This window comes from Acipenser ruthenus, chromosome 15 (assembly GCF_902713425.1).
Source record: "Acipenser ruthenus chromosome 15, fAciRut3.2 maternal haplotype, whole genome shotgun sequence".
Classification (NCBI taxonomy): domain Eukaryota; kingdom Metazoa; phylum Chordata; class Actinopteri; order Acipenseriformes; family Acipenseridae; genus Acipenser; species Acipenser ruthenus.
Window position 1 is genome coordinate 19,407,075 of NC_081203.1, and position 14,874 is coordinate 19,421,948.

The following is a 14,874-nucleotide window of genomic DNA, read 5'->3' on the forward strand; positions in this document are numbered from 1 at the left end:
ATCCCAGGACTCAATGACGTGAGCTATGAGGACAGGTTAAAATAATGTAATCTCTTCAGCCTAGAAAAAAGTAAGGAAAGAGGGGACTTGACTGAAGTCTTTAAAATCATACATCATATAGATAAATTTAACCCAAGGCACTACTTCAAGTTTAGCACAGAGAGAATAACAAGAACACTAAATGGAACCAGTAAGTTTAGAACAGAAGGTAGGAAGTACTTTTTTACACAGAGCTGTAAATGCATGGAATATCTGGTGAAGTAGTAGGGTCTAAAACACTGGAAACATAAAAAACAAACTAGATTCTGTGCTTTTAAATTAGTTTCCCCCAGTAGGGGAGAAAGGTGCGCTTACGAGCCATGAAGAGCTACAACCTACATACTGCATTAAAATAATACATTTTATTATTTATTTCTTAGCAGATGCCCTTATCCAGGTATCTTATACTGTTATATCGCAATACAAAGTATCACCTTACAAAATATCACAGAAAATCACATTACAGAATATCACATTACAGTTAAGAGCAGTTATAAAGTGCAGTAAAATCATTAGACAATAAGATCAAATTCAAATAAGAGCAAAGAATACAGTAAATAATTACATTTTTAAATAATTACATGTACAAGTTGCCTGCAGGCTGTTGGCATTGATGTGCAGTTTCTCTGACAACTGATTGAAAAACAGACTTGGTTAACTCTCGCACACACCCAATTCTGCCTGATTAGATAAACCAAGATAGACATTATCAACAAATCAACACAATGTCCTGTTGTGAAACAAAGTGGAAACGTAGTGCCGTTTCAACATATACAGACCAACTTCTAAGAACCATACTTTAACATACATGTTAGAAGCAGCTACAAACAAAATATACAAGCACAGTAGATTTCTATATAAACTAGTGCTTATTACACTAGCTGTTATTTACTCCATGCTAATAATGGAGTTGGCTTTCGCCAACATAAAATGAGATAGCAGTGGTGGGGACTACCTATTTGAGGCATCAGCACACACAACGACGTTGAAGCTGGCTCCAAGGATAAAACCAAAGTGTGGTCTCCCTAATGCCTCAGCAGGGGAACCGTCTGGATTGGGCTGGGTAGGGCACTTCACAGAGGTCATCAGATGAGCACCTCCCATCTCCGGTGCTTCGTTGACTAGCTCACAACCTCAGGAAGGCTTGACAGTGATGCTGGCATCCCAGCACCACTCCCCTCCATGCCTCACCCAACCCAGCCCAGTTTACTTACCTTAGCCATCCATTCCTTTTCATTGATGTTAACTTGCTCCAGCACCTCTCTTTTGAGGTCCCTTCTGTTGAAAATCTTTAGGTGATTATAAAGATGAAAAGTTGCTGCTGCTTCCTGGTTCCTAATCACTTCCTGTGTTGTAGTTCGAATTCCCTGCAATGGGCTAGCTGCACTCAGACCATGTGACCTACAGCACAGAATGCAGAAGTTTATCTAAAACCTTATATATTTCATATTGCTGCAGGAAAATACACTCTGTAAACATAACATATTTATCTTAGTTTGGCCACTTATATTTATTTTATGAAAAATTGATCTAATTTTAACATTTGGCCATTGACCAGAGGCTCCGTCACTGGTCCGGGAGGGGGTACCCCTCCTTAGCCCCTGGATGGGGGGATTAATAGTTGGCAGAGAAGGTGGGTGGCCACGTCCAGAGGTCTCTGTGACCAGCAGGCCACTATCGGGGCTTCCCCTTTCCCCATGTAGAAGCAGGTTGACCAGCGTCCCGTGACCCGTGGCCTCGCCACAGTCCTTAAACAGGCTTTGGAAAGTCTGCCCCCATAGGAAATGAATGGAGATCCATAGGAAATGAACCGGGAGACTAAATACAGCATTGGCTGTCATCAGACTAAATGCATTGTTTGAAGCTGATCAGGTTCAGGTACAGGTTTGATACTGTAGTTAAATGCATACACTTTTCAGTCTTTGTATGAGGCTAAAGAACAGGGAGTTTGTGGTCAGCTAGCAGATATTTCATATAACGTGCATTAATTTAAAGAGGCCCAGTACCTCAGAACCTACAGCAGTCCATAAAAAGAGCATGATTTGTACAATTATTTTAGCAAAGAGAAGCTGACTTTAATAAGGCACAATACATTTTATGAAATGACTAATGGTAATGAAATCCGAAGAATAGGTACATAGCCTAGAGTTGAATTTTCAGTAACACTGCAAGGAAATACAAGAGAAAAAGAGATAATTAATGTAATGGAACTCCGTCTGGCACTGGTACCTCACAATATACTTCCAGCAGTATACAACACCATATATTCATATCAATTTATAATGTATTATTATTAAAAAAACGAATCTTCCTCCAGGAAATGGGCAGTTCAGTTACAGTACATTAGCAAGTAACATGAAACTTGTGGTCAATGACGGCAAAACTAATTTGAAGGCCCTTAAAAGCGTTTTTTTTTTTTCCTTGTTGAAAGTAATGAAAGCCCTCATTTAGATACTGACAGCATAACAAATATAGCCGTCGAGTTTCATGAAACTGATAAATTGCTTTTCATAGAAGTCTGCCTTGCGATAGTTCAGAGTTACTCTGTGCTGCAAGGTTACAGGATGGAGTGAGGACACTAAAGCATATCAGCACAGTGGACATTCACCAGTCCAAAGCAGTTTGGACTGGACCCTGACCACATTAGTGATCTGTTCTATTGAGTGTAATCGGTACCCAGTGTTCCGGATGTACATTTTAAAAAGTAATTTGTTACAGCTACAAGTTACTTCAACAAAGCTGTAACTAGTTACAATACCTTATTACTTTGAAAAAATCTCACAGCAGTTGCAGTTACAAATAGTTACTTCTCAGGCACAGCATACATTTTACAGAGATATTTTTTCGGGTTTGGTCAGGCTGCAGCTCCAGATATTCTTTGAATAACCAGCTCTTGAACTCACTCGTTCCCTCCTCTGATGTCATTTTGACTTACAAAAGTGTGTTCTTGTGACATGTGAGGTTTAACATGCACTGTTGAAGAACGTTCTGATTTCCATGTCATGCGTTAGCAACCGTAGTCCTTTTTTAAAAGAAAATGTAACTTAAAGTAACTAATAAAATTTGTTACCACATCTTGTCACCTGTCTGAAAAAGGAACCATTACAGTTACAAGTTACTGAAAAGTGTAATCAGATTACAGTTACAAGTTACTGAAAAATATAATCAGATTACATTAATATGTTATATATGTAAAGCATTACTCCAAAACACTGTTCAGTTGTGTTTTTTGTTTTTTTTTCATTTTTTGATAGGTCTGGGTTAAGATGCTTTGATTTTGAGTTCAGAAGCTGCGATAGACATGTTTGATGCATGTATTGGTATAATAGTAAGCACCAGCACCATCTAGTGCACAGCAGTTCACTGCCAGAAAAACTAAAGGAAACTTGATGTGCAGTAAAGAGGCTGATCACTACGATTGCAAACAGCATACAAAAGTAAGGGACAGTGAGGTATTACATGTGCAGTTTTGAAAGAAACACGTGTTATAGAGAACATGTATTTTCATTTTAAAACTGGTGTTGCCCTAGGATTCATTTTCAATTATCGCACCTCTATCCGTATAACATTTTTGAAATAATATAAAATTTGATAACTGTGTGCAGTTATTTTAATTACTGAACAGTAATTAAAATACAGTATTTTCAATAAAAAAAAAAATGTTCATAAAATTCCAGCCATCAAAGTGCTATTTGAAATAACACCAACTTTTTTCAAAAGTAGTAGCAGAATGACATTAGAGTTCACTTTTTTTCTAAAATGAATTGTGACGATATCATTTCCTTGAATCATGCTTGTTATAAACATTTGCAAACTATTTATTAAGAGATGCATTTTCAAGACCCGTGGTCGAGTAAAGGATAAAAATAAATATATATTTCTTGCTGCTATGAAAAACAGAAATACTTTTAGGGATCTTGTGGCAGGGACAGGGTTAATGTCTCTGCCAGCAACCACAGGTGTGGCCACTCTCCTGTTTGTGCAGATTGGTGCTAATTAGGAAGTGACCACCTGCATAAAAGCAGGCAGAAATCCTGTGTGTGGGAGAGGAGTAGGGGAGTGTGTTTGTGGTATTTTGTGTAAAACTTTATTTTGGCCCTTGTGTTATTTTGTTTATTAAATGTGCAGTTTAGCGCTTAAACTGCAGCTTCCTTGCCTGTTAGATTATTGTCATTCAATTGGTCGACTCTGCTAGCCATCCCATTGGTAAATCCTCAATCAGGTAATTTTATTGACTGTTTTGAATGTAAGCAGATGACATCATAACTTCATCAAACAAATACCTCCCCCTCTTCATTTGAACAAAGAGTCGTACATCACAGAATATGTGAAATAACTTTTCCTAAGTTATTAATTTGTACTTAATAATGACATGTCTATTTCCCTGAGGTTATTTCATATAATGCATTATCAAAATAATTTGCTTAAGTACCATAATTACATTCTAATGAATGAATTTTACTTTAATTAATTTAAGTAAGGCTTTTAATACCCTATATTTTTAATGTTTGTATATTTATGAGTTCACAAGAGCATATGAAGTTTCTTTCTTGACTATTATTAAAGTGTACTGTCAGTTTTATCCATTAGATGTCGCTGTTGTCCATTACCCCTTAGAATGCCGGTCTTTTCAAATTCCTGGTTCTAGGAAGTCTCTTTCCAGTATAGTAAATTAATTAAGTCCATTCAAAGCTTGGAGAGGGTGATGTTTTCTTGTGATCTGGCAGATAAGAGATATGTTTCTTTCTTTATATAAACAAATGCAAGTTAAATGTTTTAAGGGGGAGGAAAGATTTTGGATTGGAAACACACAGAATGACTTTCTATTATTAGGTTTCATTAAGCTCAATTCCCAGTGAAATATAAAGAGACAAAATATCATCACAGCCTTCACTAACACGTTGACTAAACAATACAAAATACTGCACACCAAACTCCTCTAACAAACAAAGGCTTTCTGGTTCCTTTTATACATGTGGCCACTCCCCAATTAGCAATTACCTAACTGGGGAATGGCCACACCTGTGATTGCTGGCAGGGATAGATTTAACCCCATCCCTGCCAACCTTACATTCCCACACACACACACTATTTACAGCAGCAGGGCTTGTGCCCTGCCACAACATCAAGTGTTGTTATCTTATATACACATGATACTGGCTCTTTAAGTGAAATATGCAGGGAGCAGTGCATATCAGACTGAAAAAACACATAGGCCAACACTGGGCCTGAAGCATTGGCCAAACTAAATCTATTTAAAAAAGAAACAACAAAACACACCCCAGCACAATCGGCGTATGTGTTATCTGCTACACCAGCGTTACTAAGAATTACACAGGCTCTGGAATTTGCACGGATAAAGATCTATTATGTAAAAAGCTGCTAGGCCCCAGTTTTGAGTCATTAAAAGTGAAGCATTAACAGATGCACGCAGTATAGTCTTCACTCCCACGTCCTCTCCGATCCCCCAGCTGACTCCTAGTCGATTGAACCAGGTTTGTAATGTTTTGTAATGATTTCTGAAAACCAACCAATACATGAAAAAACGTGATGTCACATATTAAAGGGATACCACCTACATTTTCTTGTTTTTAAATTTCTTACCTGATTTTGTGTTTTCTATCTTTCTGTTCTGCTGTTTTCTGCTTGGATCATTATTAACTTGGCGCACAAACTAATGTTCTTTTTTAAACACTGGGTTTACTTCTAAAAGCTGAATTTCTAAAGTGAAAAATGACTTCTAATTCACTCCCTTGTGAAACCTCCTTACTCATGTTGATTGGATACGACTCTCCTGTGTACCACTCTGATTGGAGGATGTAATAAAAATGTTACAGAAAATAGAACTGACTCGACATAATGTACTGGCATTTTGTACTCCCATAACCTTGCTCACATAACCTTGTATGCTTTGCTAAAGATAAGGAACCGCAAGATGCCTACACTGCAGCTGCGGCTGTGAGATAAAAGGATGAGCCAGAAGTGTCTTTTTACACGTATACCCAAACCACCCATCCTTTTTATCTGCTTGCTTAGTTTTATGCCACGTATGCATAGTTATAAGTTGTTTCTCTTATATGCTAATACCTGAAGTTAAAGCGAGATTTACAAAGTTTAACATGTAGTATAATATGAACAAAGTGACGACCCAACGTATCCCGCTTGCAGATTTTCCCCACTATCTTAACTCATCAGGTCATCTGCCATTTTGTTGAAAGGGTCATCATTTGAATCATTACACTGGTCATCATTAGTAAGCAGGGGCATGTTTAAAACAGTGTCAGCAGTTTTAGTACATAACTTTTCACGCAGGTTATGATAAGCAAAAACAACAACAATATCACTACATCATATATAAACCAGTGTCAGTAATGTTCAAAGTGTTCCGTACAGTATGGTTGAGCATTGCCCACCAACCATTGTCCGCATGTTTTCGATCATGTTCTGCACTCCATGTGTGCAATGTTGTTTTTGTTCTGAGTTCTGTGCGATTTTCAGCGTAGCTGTGGTTTGTAATATCTGGCTGTTTTTTATTATCTTTTAGTTCAGTTAAGAGCCAGATGAGAAACACAGTTAATATGCTGCCAAGAAGAATAACAGTCAGGACTCTGGGGGTCCAAAGCTGACTGTCCCAAGGCCATCCGAGCCGTCTACGTTGTTCCAGGGGGCGATACATATACATCTCCCTTCGGGCTATAGGGCACTTTTCTGCAATGGCTGGCGTGGACCCACGTTGATCGTTCAGCGACTTTCACCGCTGTCTGCGTTGTCAGGAGCACCTGGAACGGACCTGTCCAGCGTTGTTGATGCCAATGCTTCCAGCGGAGGTCTTTGATGATCACCCAGTCCCCCGGCAGGAGCATGTGAAGCGCCCCCTCCTTCGGCTCGGGTAGGGCGGCTTTTACCCTGGGAAAAATAGACTTCAGAACATTGTTAAAAGAAGCACAATATTTTACCATTTCATCTTCACATCCCATTAGGGTGAGCCTATTTTGAGGAAAAGGTGTGTACAGCATCCGCATTGGGCGTCCCGTTAATACTTCATGAGGTGCTAGCCCTGTAGTACTGTGCGTGCGTCCACGCATGTACATCAGGGCCAATGGCAATACTGTAACCCAGGAGAGCCCTGTTTCAGCCATGAGCTTAGTTAGTTTAGTTTTTATTGTTTGGTTCGCTCTCTCCGCCAAGCCTCCGCTTGCGGGGTGGTAGCTACAGTGTGTGCGTAAATCAATTTGTAGGCTTTCAGAAATGTTCTGTACCACACTGTTCACAAAATGAGAACCATTGTCAGATGTCAATTTAGATGGCAGACCCCATCGGGGTATAATCTCTCTCATCAGGCTTTTTGCTACTGCCATAGCTGTGGCATGTCTGCAGGGGAATGCTTCAATCCATTTAGAAAAAGCATCAATTATCACAAGGCAGTACTTGTAACCTTGGCAAGGTGTTAATTCAATAAAATCCATCATGACATGTTCGAAGGGGCCCTCCGGCCTCGGATGAGCTGATACAGACATGGGCGTGCTGCGGCCTACATTGTTGGTCATACAAATCACACATTTAGCACAAAATTGGTTAGCATATGTAGAAAAACCTGGAGCAAACCAAAAATTGTTAACAACATTCACCACCCCTCCCTTTGACACATGGTCTTGGCCGTGTGCCAACTTAGCTACATAAGGGAAACATGAACGAGGAAAGGCAGGCAACCCAGTGGGTCCTCGCCAAATCTTATGAGTAGAATCATAAGAGCATTTGTCTTTCCACAGAGCTATCTCAGCAGGTCCCACACTGTGTTGTAAGTCAGCTACATCCTGTAAAGAAAATACAGATTCAGTTAAGGCAGGTAATGACACCATTTGGAGCACAGGGGCCTGAGTTGATGCGGCTGCTGCTTTAGCAGCAGCATCTGCAACAGCATTCCCTTGAGGGACAGGATCAGAAGCGTTAGTGTGTGCCTGGCATCTACATACAGAAATGGCTTTTGGCAGCAGAATAGCTTCCAACAAGTTGGCCACCAGTTTAGAGTGACATATGGGCTTCCCCGTAGAAGTGAGAAAACCCCGCTGTTGCCAGAGGGTGCCAAAGTCATGTACGACCCCGAAGGCATAGCGACTATCAGTATAGATGGTAACAGTTTGACTTTGAGCCGAAATACAACCACGGGTTAGGGCGAACAGTTCTGCGGCCTGAGCAGAAAGGTTGCCAGGTAGTCTAGCGCTTTCTAGTACAGCAGTTGCAGTAGTTACTGCATATGCAACTAGAGGGTCACCCGCTGGAGAGTGCTGTGCTGAGCCATCAACAAACAATTCTAAATCAGCATTCAATAGGGGCACATCAGTAAGATTGGGTCGTGGCTTGCAGACCTGTTCTACTAAGGCGGTGCAATCGTGAGGCTCTCCATCGGCTTCTGTAGGAAGAAGTGTAGCAGGGTTAAGCACAGTACAGCGTTTTAGCACAACAGGTGACATGGTCATTAATACATTCTGGTAATGTAGTAGACGAGCTGGAGTCAGATGTGCTGTCTTGGCCTGTGAAATGAGAGCATGTACTGCATGAGGAACATGTACAGTTAGAGGGCACATTGCAACTAGGTCAGCACTAGCCAGCACAGCTTCAGTGGCAGCGGCCACCGCTCTCAAGCAACAGACTAGCCCTCGGGCTACGTTATCAAGGCGCTTAGAGTAAAAAGCCACAGGATGTTGTTTTCCCCCATGCTCTTGTGTCAGTACTGCGGACATGAATCCTCCCTTTTCACAAACAAACAGGTTAAAAGGTTTAGAGTGATCGGGTAACCCAAGACAGGGCGGAGAGGACAAGAGTTGTTTAAGTTTTTTGAGGGCAGTTAGTCCGTCAGGAGTCCAGTCAATTGTGTCTTTCATAGTCATCTTATGGCCATGTATCAAGTCAGCTAGGGGCTGAGTTACTGCAGCGTAACCTGGAATCCAAGCTCTACAGTAGCCAGCCATACCTAGCAACGTCATCATGTGTTTTTTTGTGGCAGGCTGGGGCAGTGTCAGAATTGCAGTGACACGCTCCAGGCCCAATTTCCTGCCTTCCGGTGTAATATCGTGTCCCAAGTATTTTACAGATGGTGACACGAGCTGCAGCTTTTTTTTTATACCTTATGGCCATTACGAGCTAGGTACTCTAAAAGAGCTCTTGTATCAGTTTTGCACGCGTGCTGAGTTTCAGAACATAAAAGCAAATCATCCACATACTGTATGAGTTTGCTTCCACCAGGGGGAACAAAACCCTCCAGATTCTGCGCCAAAGTGGCAGAAAAGACAGCTGGTGACTCGGTGAACCCTTGCGGAATAACTGCCCAGGTCCACCGTTTCCCCATAAAGGTGAAAGCAAACCAAAACAGTAAACCACTTTGCACTTGGGGGAACAGCTGACAAAACAGTAACTGGGTTTGGTACAATTTACTAACCTGAGGTATTGGACAAATCGCCATTCTCCCGAGGCTTTGCGGACCGGGAGAATCGGGGTGTTGCAAGGCGAGTCTGGGCAGGGCACGATAGCTCCTTTGGAGACCAAAGACGCATGCACAGGAGCAATGCCTTCCTGTGCTTCCTTGCTGAGAGGATACTGGGCACGGCTAGGCCGGTGTGTGCTTTTTGGTGTGACTGTTAGGGGCTCTGCCCCTTTCATAAGGCCAATATCATACTTATCTTTTGCCCATAGAGAATCGGGGAGGCCAATCAGCAAGGGTGAAAACGTGCCTCCCAGTGCCTCCTCAGGGGGCGCATCTTGGTTCTCTGCCCCATGGATTCCCCGTTGGACAGGCGCGACCCAAAAGAAAGGAGCGCAAACAGCGCGAGCACTGGGGGAGAATTTGAACCCGTCTTCACTTTGCCAGTCAGTCACCTGCAACACAGACTTAAGCCAGACACCAGTATCTTTCCACTCTACATCATCGGTTTTTGCTACGCTTATATGTGGCACAGAGTCAGTTGTGTGGTAAAGTAAAAACTGATCGCTATTTAGTTTAATGGTTGCAACACAAAAGCGTAAACCTATATACAAGGCTGTGCACATAATTGTTTCGTTAGATGGAGGTTGTGCTAACCACTTTCTCTCAAATTCATAATCTCTCGATAAAGGTGAGTACAGGGCAGTGCAATGTAAGGCATAAGGTGATATAAACCCAGTTTCATGACCCCAATGTTGTCAAGCCAATTTAAATAATTCCTCAATTTGTTCACCTCCGTTTTGTATATCCCTTGAATAGAACCAACTACGGGTCTCAATCATTTGGGCCATCATCAAGGGACACGAGACGGTAACTCCGCTTTGCTCACATTTAATTTCACAATTGAATTTACATAGTAGATCTCGTCCCGCTAGGTTACTAGGGCAGCATTCAGAGAAAATAAACCGATGCATAAACGTTTTCCCTTCATATTGTAAGGGTAAAGGCATCATAATTTTCTCCCTCAATACTACTCCCGAGGCTCCCACTGTTTTTACTGATTCATTTGATATCATTGGGTTGGGCATAGTTCTAGCATTTATGACAGACATTGCAGCACCAGTATCAATTAAGAATTCAAATGACTCACCATTCACGAAGAGATCAACGGTGGGGGCTTCTTGTGGTTTAGAAAAAGTTAGCACGTACTGCTTGTTTGCTGTTTTGGTGTCAGCTGTACCTGCCTCGTTTCATTCTGGTTTCGGTTTGTATAGTGATACTTGCGGTGGGGGAGCGCTCTGCCAGTTACTCTCGTTGGTTTGTTGTTGTTGCTGCTGCTGTCTCTGACACTCTCTAGCAAAATGTCCTTCCTGGCCACAATTATAGCAACTAGTGTCTTTATCCTGTTTGTGGAAGTTTCTGTTGCCACCGCCCCCGCTTCCCCCCCCCCCCGACCCCTCGCCCCACGTCCGCCCCGTCCGCGTTGGTATCCGCCTCGGGTTGGTCCTTTGCCCTGATAATAAGCCAGCTGAGCTGCTTGCAATTTGACTCCTTCTTTTTCAGCTTTTGTCTTTTGATTGCTCTCTTGCTTCTGTTGTTGTCTTTCAGCGTGCTTGCAATGTTCGATAACCTGAATGAGGGGAGCCATCTCCCATCCAATGCATGTCATCCGTACCTGTTTATTCAGGGCAGGTACGAGTCAGTTTACTATGGATGCTTTTAAAAGACTGTTGTATTCATCGGTGCCTCGTCGGAGTCCGCTGTGTTTGCGGAAGCACGTCTCCAATCTTTGTCTATATTCCTCTAGAGACTCTTTGGAGTGCTGTCTGCAGCTATGTATAGCATCCCAATCGGTCTTAGCAGGGTAGTGCCGTTTCAATCTGTCCAGCAACTGTTCAAACTGCGGTTGATATTCTCCAGCCCCTGCCGGTTTCCACGTCAGATTTTCGTCAAAAGTATCTTCGATGTCCTCCCAGCGAAGCTTTAATTTGCATCGCATAATGTGCCCTATTTCAGCGGCAGAGGGTTTGTATTGACACACAAGACGGGTCATCTGCTCGCTGAACTGAACTGCATCCTTAGTTGGGTCGGGCAAGTCTTTAGCAATATCTTTAATCTCATCTTGTCTCCAGGTGCGCTGAATCAGGACCTCTGGCAGCCAGTCCTCATGTCCCGGTTGTCCTTCTGCCGGTCTTCGCTGTGGATTTATGTACGCTGTCAGGGGGGCCATGATAATGGCGTTGTTCGGATTGCCTTTTGGTCCCGACCGTGTAGTGAGCGTGCTGGGAGATCCTGATGTCTCGGGGGATTCTGGCGCTGGTAAGGAGCTCAGTCCAAGGGGCGACGAAGGGGACCAAATCCATCGGGAACCACCCTGGAAACCTGTCGAGTTGCTTGGGGTGGATGTCAGAGGCGGAGGTGCGGGCAGCGGACTCTCTGCTGTGGGCGGAGGCTGTTGATGGACCTGGACGGGCCGGTCGGGCCGAGGAGCAGGAGCAGGGGCTGTGGAAACAGGAACACAATACGGGGGGGAGGGGGGCAGTCCCTTTCCTCATCGTAATCTCTATTTCTCTGTCTTTTTTTTTCTTCCTCAGTACTATCTTTCTGACTTGCTTTTACCATTATGCCTTTAGCCTGCAATGCTATTTGTAGTTCAGCTTCTCGTTCCCATTTCCTATAACTATCCCAGTCAACTTTATTTTTCTTTTTTTCTTTCTTTGTCTTCTCAAACTCTTCTAACTTTCCCCTACATTCTTGTAATTTTCTTTCACTCAGGGTCCCTTTTAATGGGAAATCAACTATTTCATGCCACAGAACAACCTGGTCTACAACACCGCGACCCCATTTATCAGCCATCGTTCGTCCCGGTCCAACCAGCGGGTCCGGGAGACAGACCTCCTTTTTACTATTACTTGACCCCATTGTAATCAAACCCACACGCGCACACACACACACAATTACCAGATAACACTCATTCACTCACTCATTCACATGGTTATCTGTCGTCCACACTATATCACTGCCTATTTTTATTTGCACCACCTGCACAGAAAAATTACTTTTCTTAATTGACCATCCGACAGTGCACTTGGTATATTGATCAACTACACTAGTAGTATGACTTTTTACAACTGTGCATATAATTTTTTCAATTGTTATTTTTGGTTCAATATTTGGTATTTCATACGATATCTTTTTAACTAGTTTCATTTGTAATTACTTATTAGTATTATTCATAGATCAGTCGAATCACATAATTTACCTGTTTCCAGATCAGGATTTCTATGTCTATTAGACAACAAAGTTCCCAGAACTTTTCTGCGCAGCCCGTTCCCAGAACGGGTTTTATCAGGTTCCCAGAACCTGAACCACGTGGTCTATCTTATTTTTGTCCTCTAGACAATAGAGTTCCCAGAACTCTTTCTGCGCAGCCCGTTCCCAGAACGGGTTTTATCAGGTTCCCAGAACCTTACCAATTGGTCTATTTTATGTATGAGGAAAACCAGTCTCACCCTTTGTCTTTGCTCGGTACGGCGTATCCGTCCACTGATGCCCCCAGCCGGGTTCAAGGCGGGTCCTTCTCCTCCAAAACTATTTCAGAGTGTGGTTCCCTGAGCCACTCCTAAGCAACCCCCGTCGACGGTTAACCTCGAAGTCCCCGGGAGCAATCAGCAAACGGAGCTAGCCGTCCCATCCTCGTCGCCAAGAAACTGTCGTGGAAATTCTAATAAAGGAAGAGAGACGGCGAGTTCCAAACACACAGGCCTTTATTTCTTAAGTTTGCAAACTGAGAACACTACTCGATGATTATCTAGCACCCTGTGTGCTGAGAGTGTTCTCAGTTTGCAAACTTAAGAAATAAAGGCCTGTGTGTTTAGAACTCGCAGTCTCTCTTCCTTTATTAGAATTTCCACGACAAGGAACAGACTTTTTGATTTTAATATACAGACTGTGCTACATACATCTATGGCAAGCAGGTAGAATGGAAGAGCAGCTCCTGACCTCAGGGGAGAGCACCTTCACAGTGTTTGCATAACTGCAATAAGAACCTCTCACAACTATTTCAAACATAAGAAGGTTGAAGCGATCTGTTCTTTAATAGTAAGTAAAGTTCCCTTTTAAAAAATGAACATAGTAAAAGCAGAGCCAAATGTATTAAAGCACAGTGAAAGTATGATAAAGCATAGGTAAGCATTGTAAAGCCCAGAGATGTACGGTAAAGCACATTAACCACGAGACAAGCATGGGAAAACTGCAAAATCACCATGCAAAATTACTTTGGTAAACTTTTAGGGTCTTATTAGGGTCTGCTTATTAATGTCAATGTCCCTGCATCATCAAATTAGGAGCAGTGATGTTTTTGCTAGGAATGCACTGCTGTAATCCATGGAATGTAAATTGCCTGCAATGGCAGTGATTCGCTATTCCACCTGGTATTTCCCCACCAAGATCTGCATGGAGATTACATATGACCGACTTGTGTCTGCTGCAGGTTACGCTGTCTGATGAATAGCAATGCAAATAAAGTGTGATGGGAAGAGATATTCAAACTGCAGGGGTGATGAATTAGAAACCACAAAGTGGAAAATGTTTGTAGTGTGGATAATAATTCTGCAGAGAGCATGTACAAGCAAATTGCACCATCCTTAACCGTTAAACAATCAATAGTGCTACATTTAGAAATTGTAAAAGAAACTTTAGGAATTCAATGACAAACCAGAAGTCTTTCTCAATGTCTTCAAGATAATGAGGACTGCCAATCAATGGACAACCTGATTTCCCGCTGTCAAGTCAGACACCTGTCAAGTCAGACACAAGTCGCCCATAGAGAATCGGGGAGGCCAATCAGCAAGGGTGAAAACGTGCCTCCCAGTGCCTCCTCAGGGGGCGCATCTTGGTTCTCTGCCCCATGGATTCCCCGTTGGACAGGCGCGACCCAAAAGAAAGGAGCGCAAACAGCGCGAGCACTGGGGGAGAATTTGAACCCGTCTTCACTTTGCCAGTCAGTCACCTGCAACACAGACTTAAGCCAGACACCAGTATCTTTCCACTCTACATCATCGGTTTTTGCTACGCTTATATGTGGCACAGAGTCAGTTGTGTGGTAAAGTAAAAACTGATCGCTATTTAGTTTAATGGTTGCAACACAAAAGCGTAAACCTATATACAAGGCTGTGCACATAATTGTTTCGTTAGATGGAGGTTGTGCTAACCACTTTCTCTCAAATTCATAATCTCTCGATAAAGGTGAGTACAGGGCAGTGCAATGTAAGGCATAAGGTGATATAAACCCAGTTTCATGACCCCAATGTTGTCAAGCCAATTTAAATAATTCCTCAATTTGTTCACCTCCGTTTTGTATATCCCTTGAATAGAACCAACTACGGGTCTCAATCATTTGGGCCATCATCAAGGGA

General features: G+C 42.5%; 1 protein-coding gene across 1 annotated transcript; it reads right to left on the reverse strand.

The window, feature by feature from the left end:
* Positions 1–6,689: 6,689 nt before the first annotated feature.
* Positions 6,690–10,211, reverse strand: LOC131697618 (uncharacterized). Its single transcript, XM_058987918.1, has 2 exons — positions 9,476–10,211; positions 6,690–6,945 (listed from the first exon to the last, which is right to left on the reverse strand). Exons 1-2 carry the CDS (start codon positions 10,081–10,083, stop codon positions 6,690–6,692), a joined length of 864 nt encoding a protein of 287 aa, XP_058843901.1. The 5' UTR covers positions 10,084–10,211.
* Between the last annotated feature and the right edge of the window lie 4,663 nt (positions 10,212–14,874).

Excerpts from the sequence above, each read along its gene's own strand:
- LOC131697618 (XM_058987918.1), bottom strand. The coding sequence starts at position 10,083 with ATGTGCACAGCCTTGTATATAGGTTTACGCTTTTGTGTTGCAACCATT. Across the intron at positions 6,946-9,475 it reads CGATTTGTCCAATACCTCAG|GGTAAAAGCCGCCCTACCCG; the intron begins GTTAGTAAATTG and ends TATTTTTCCCAG.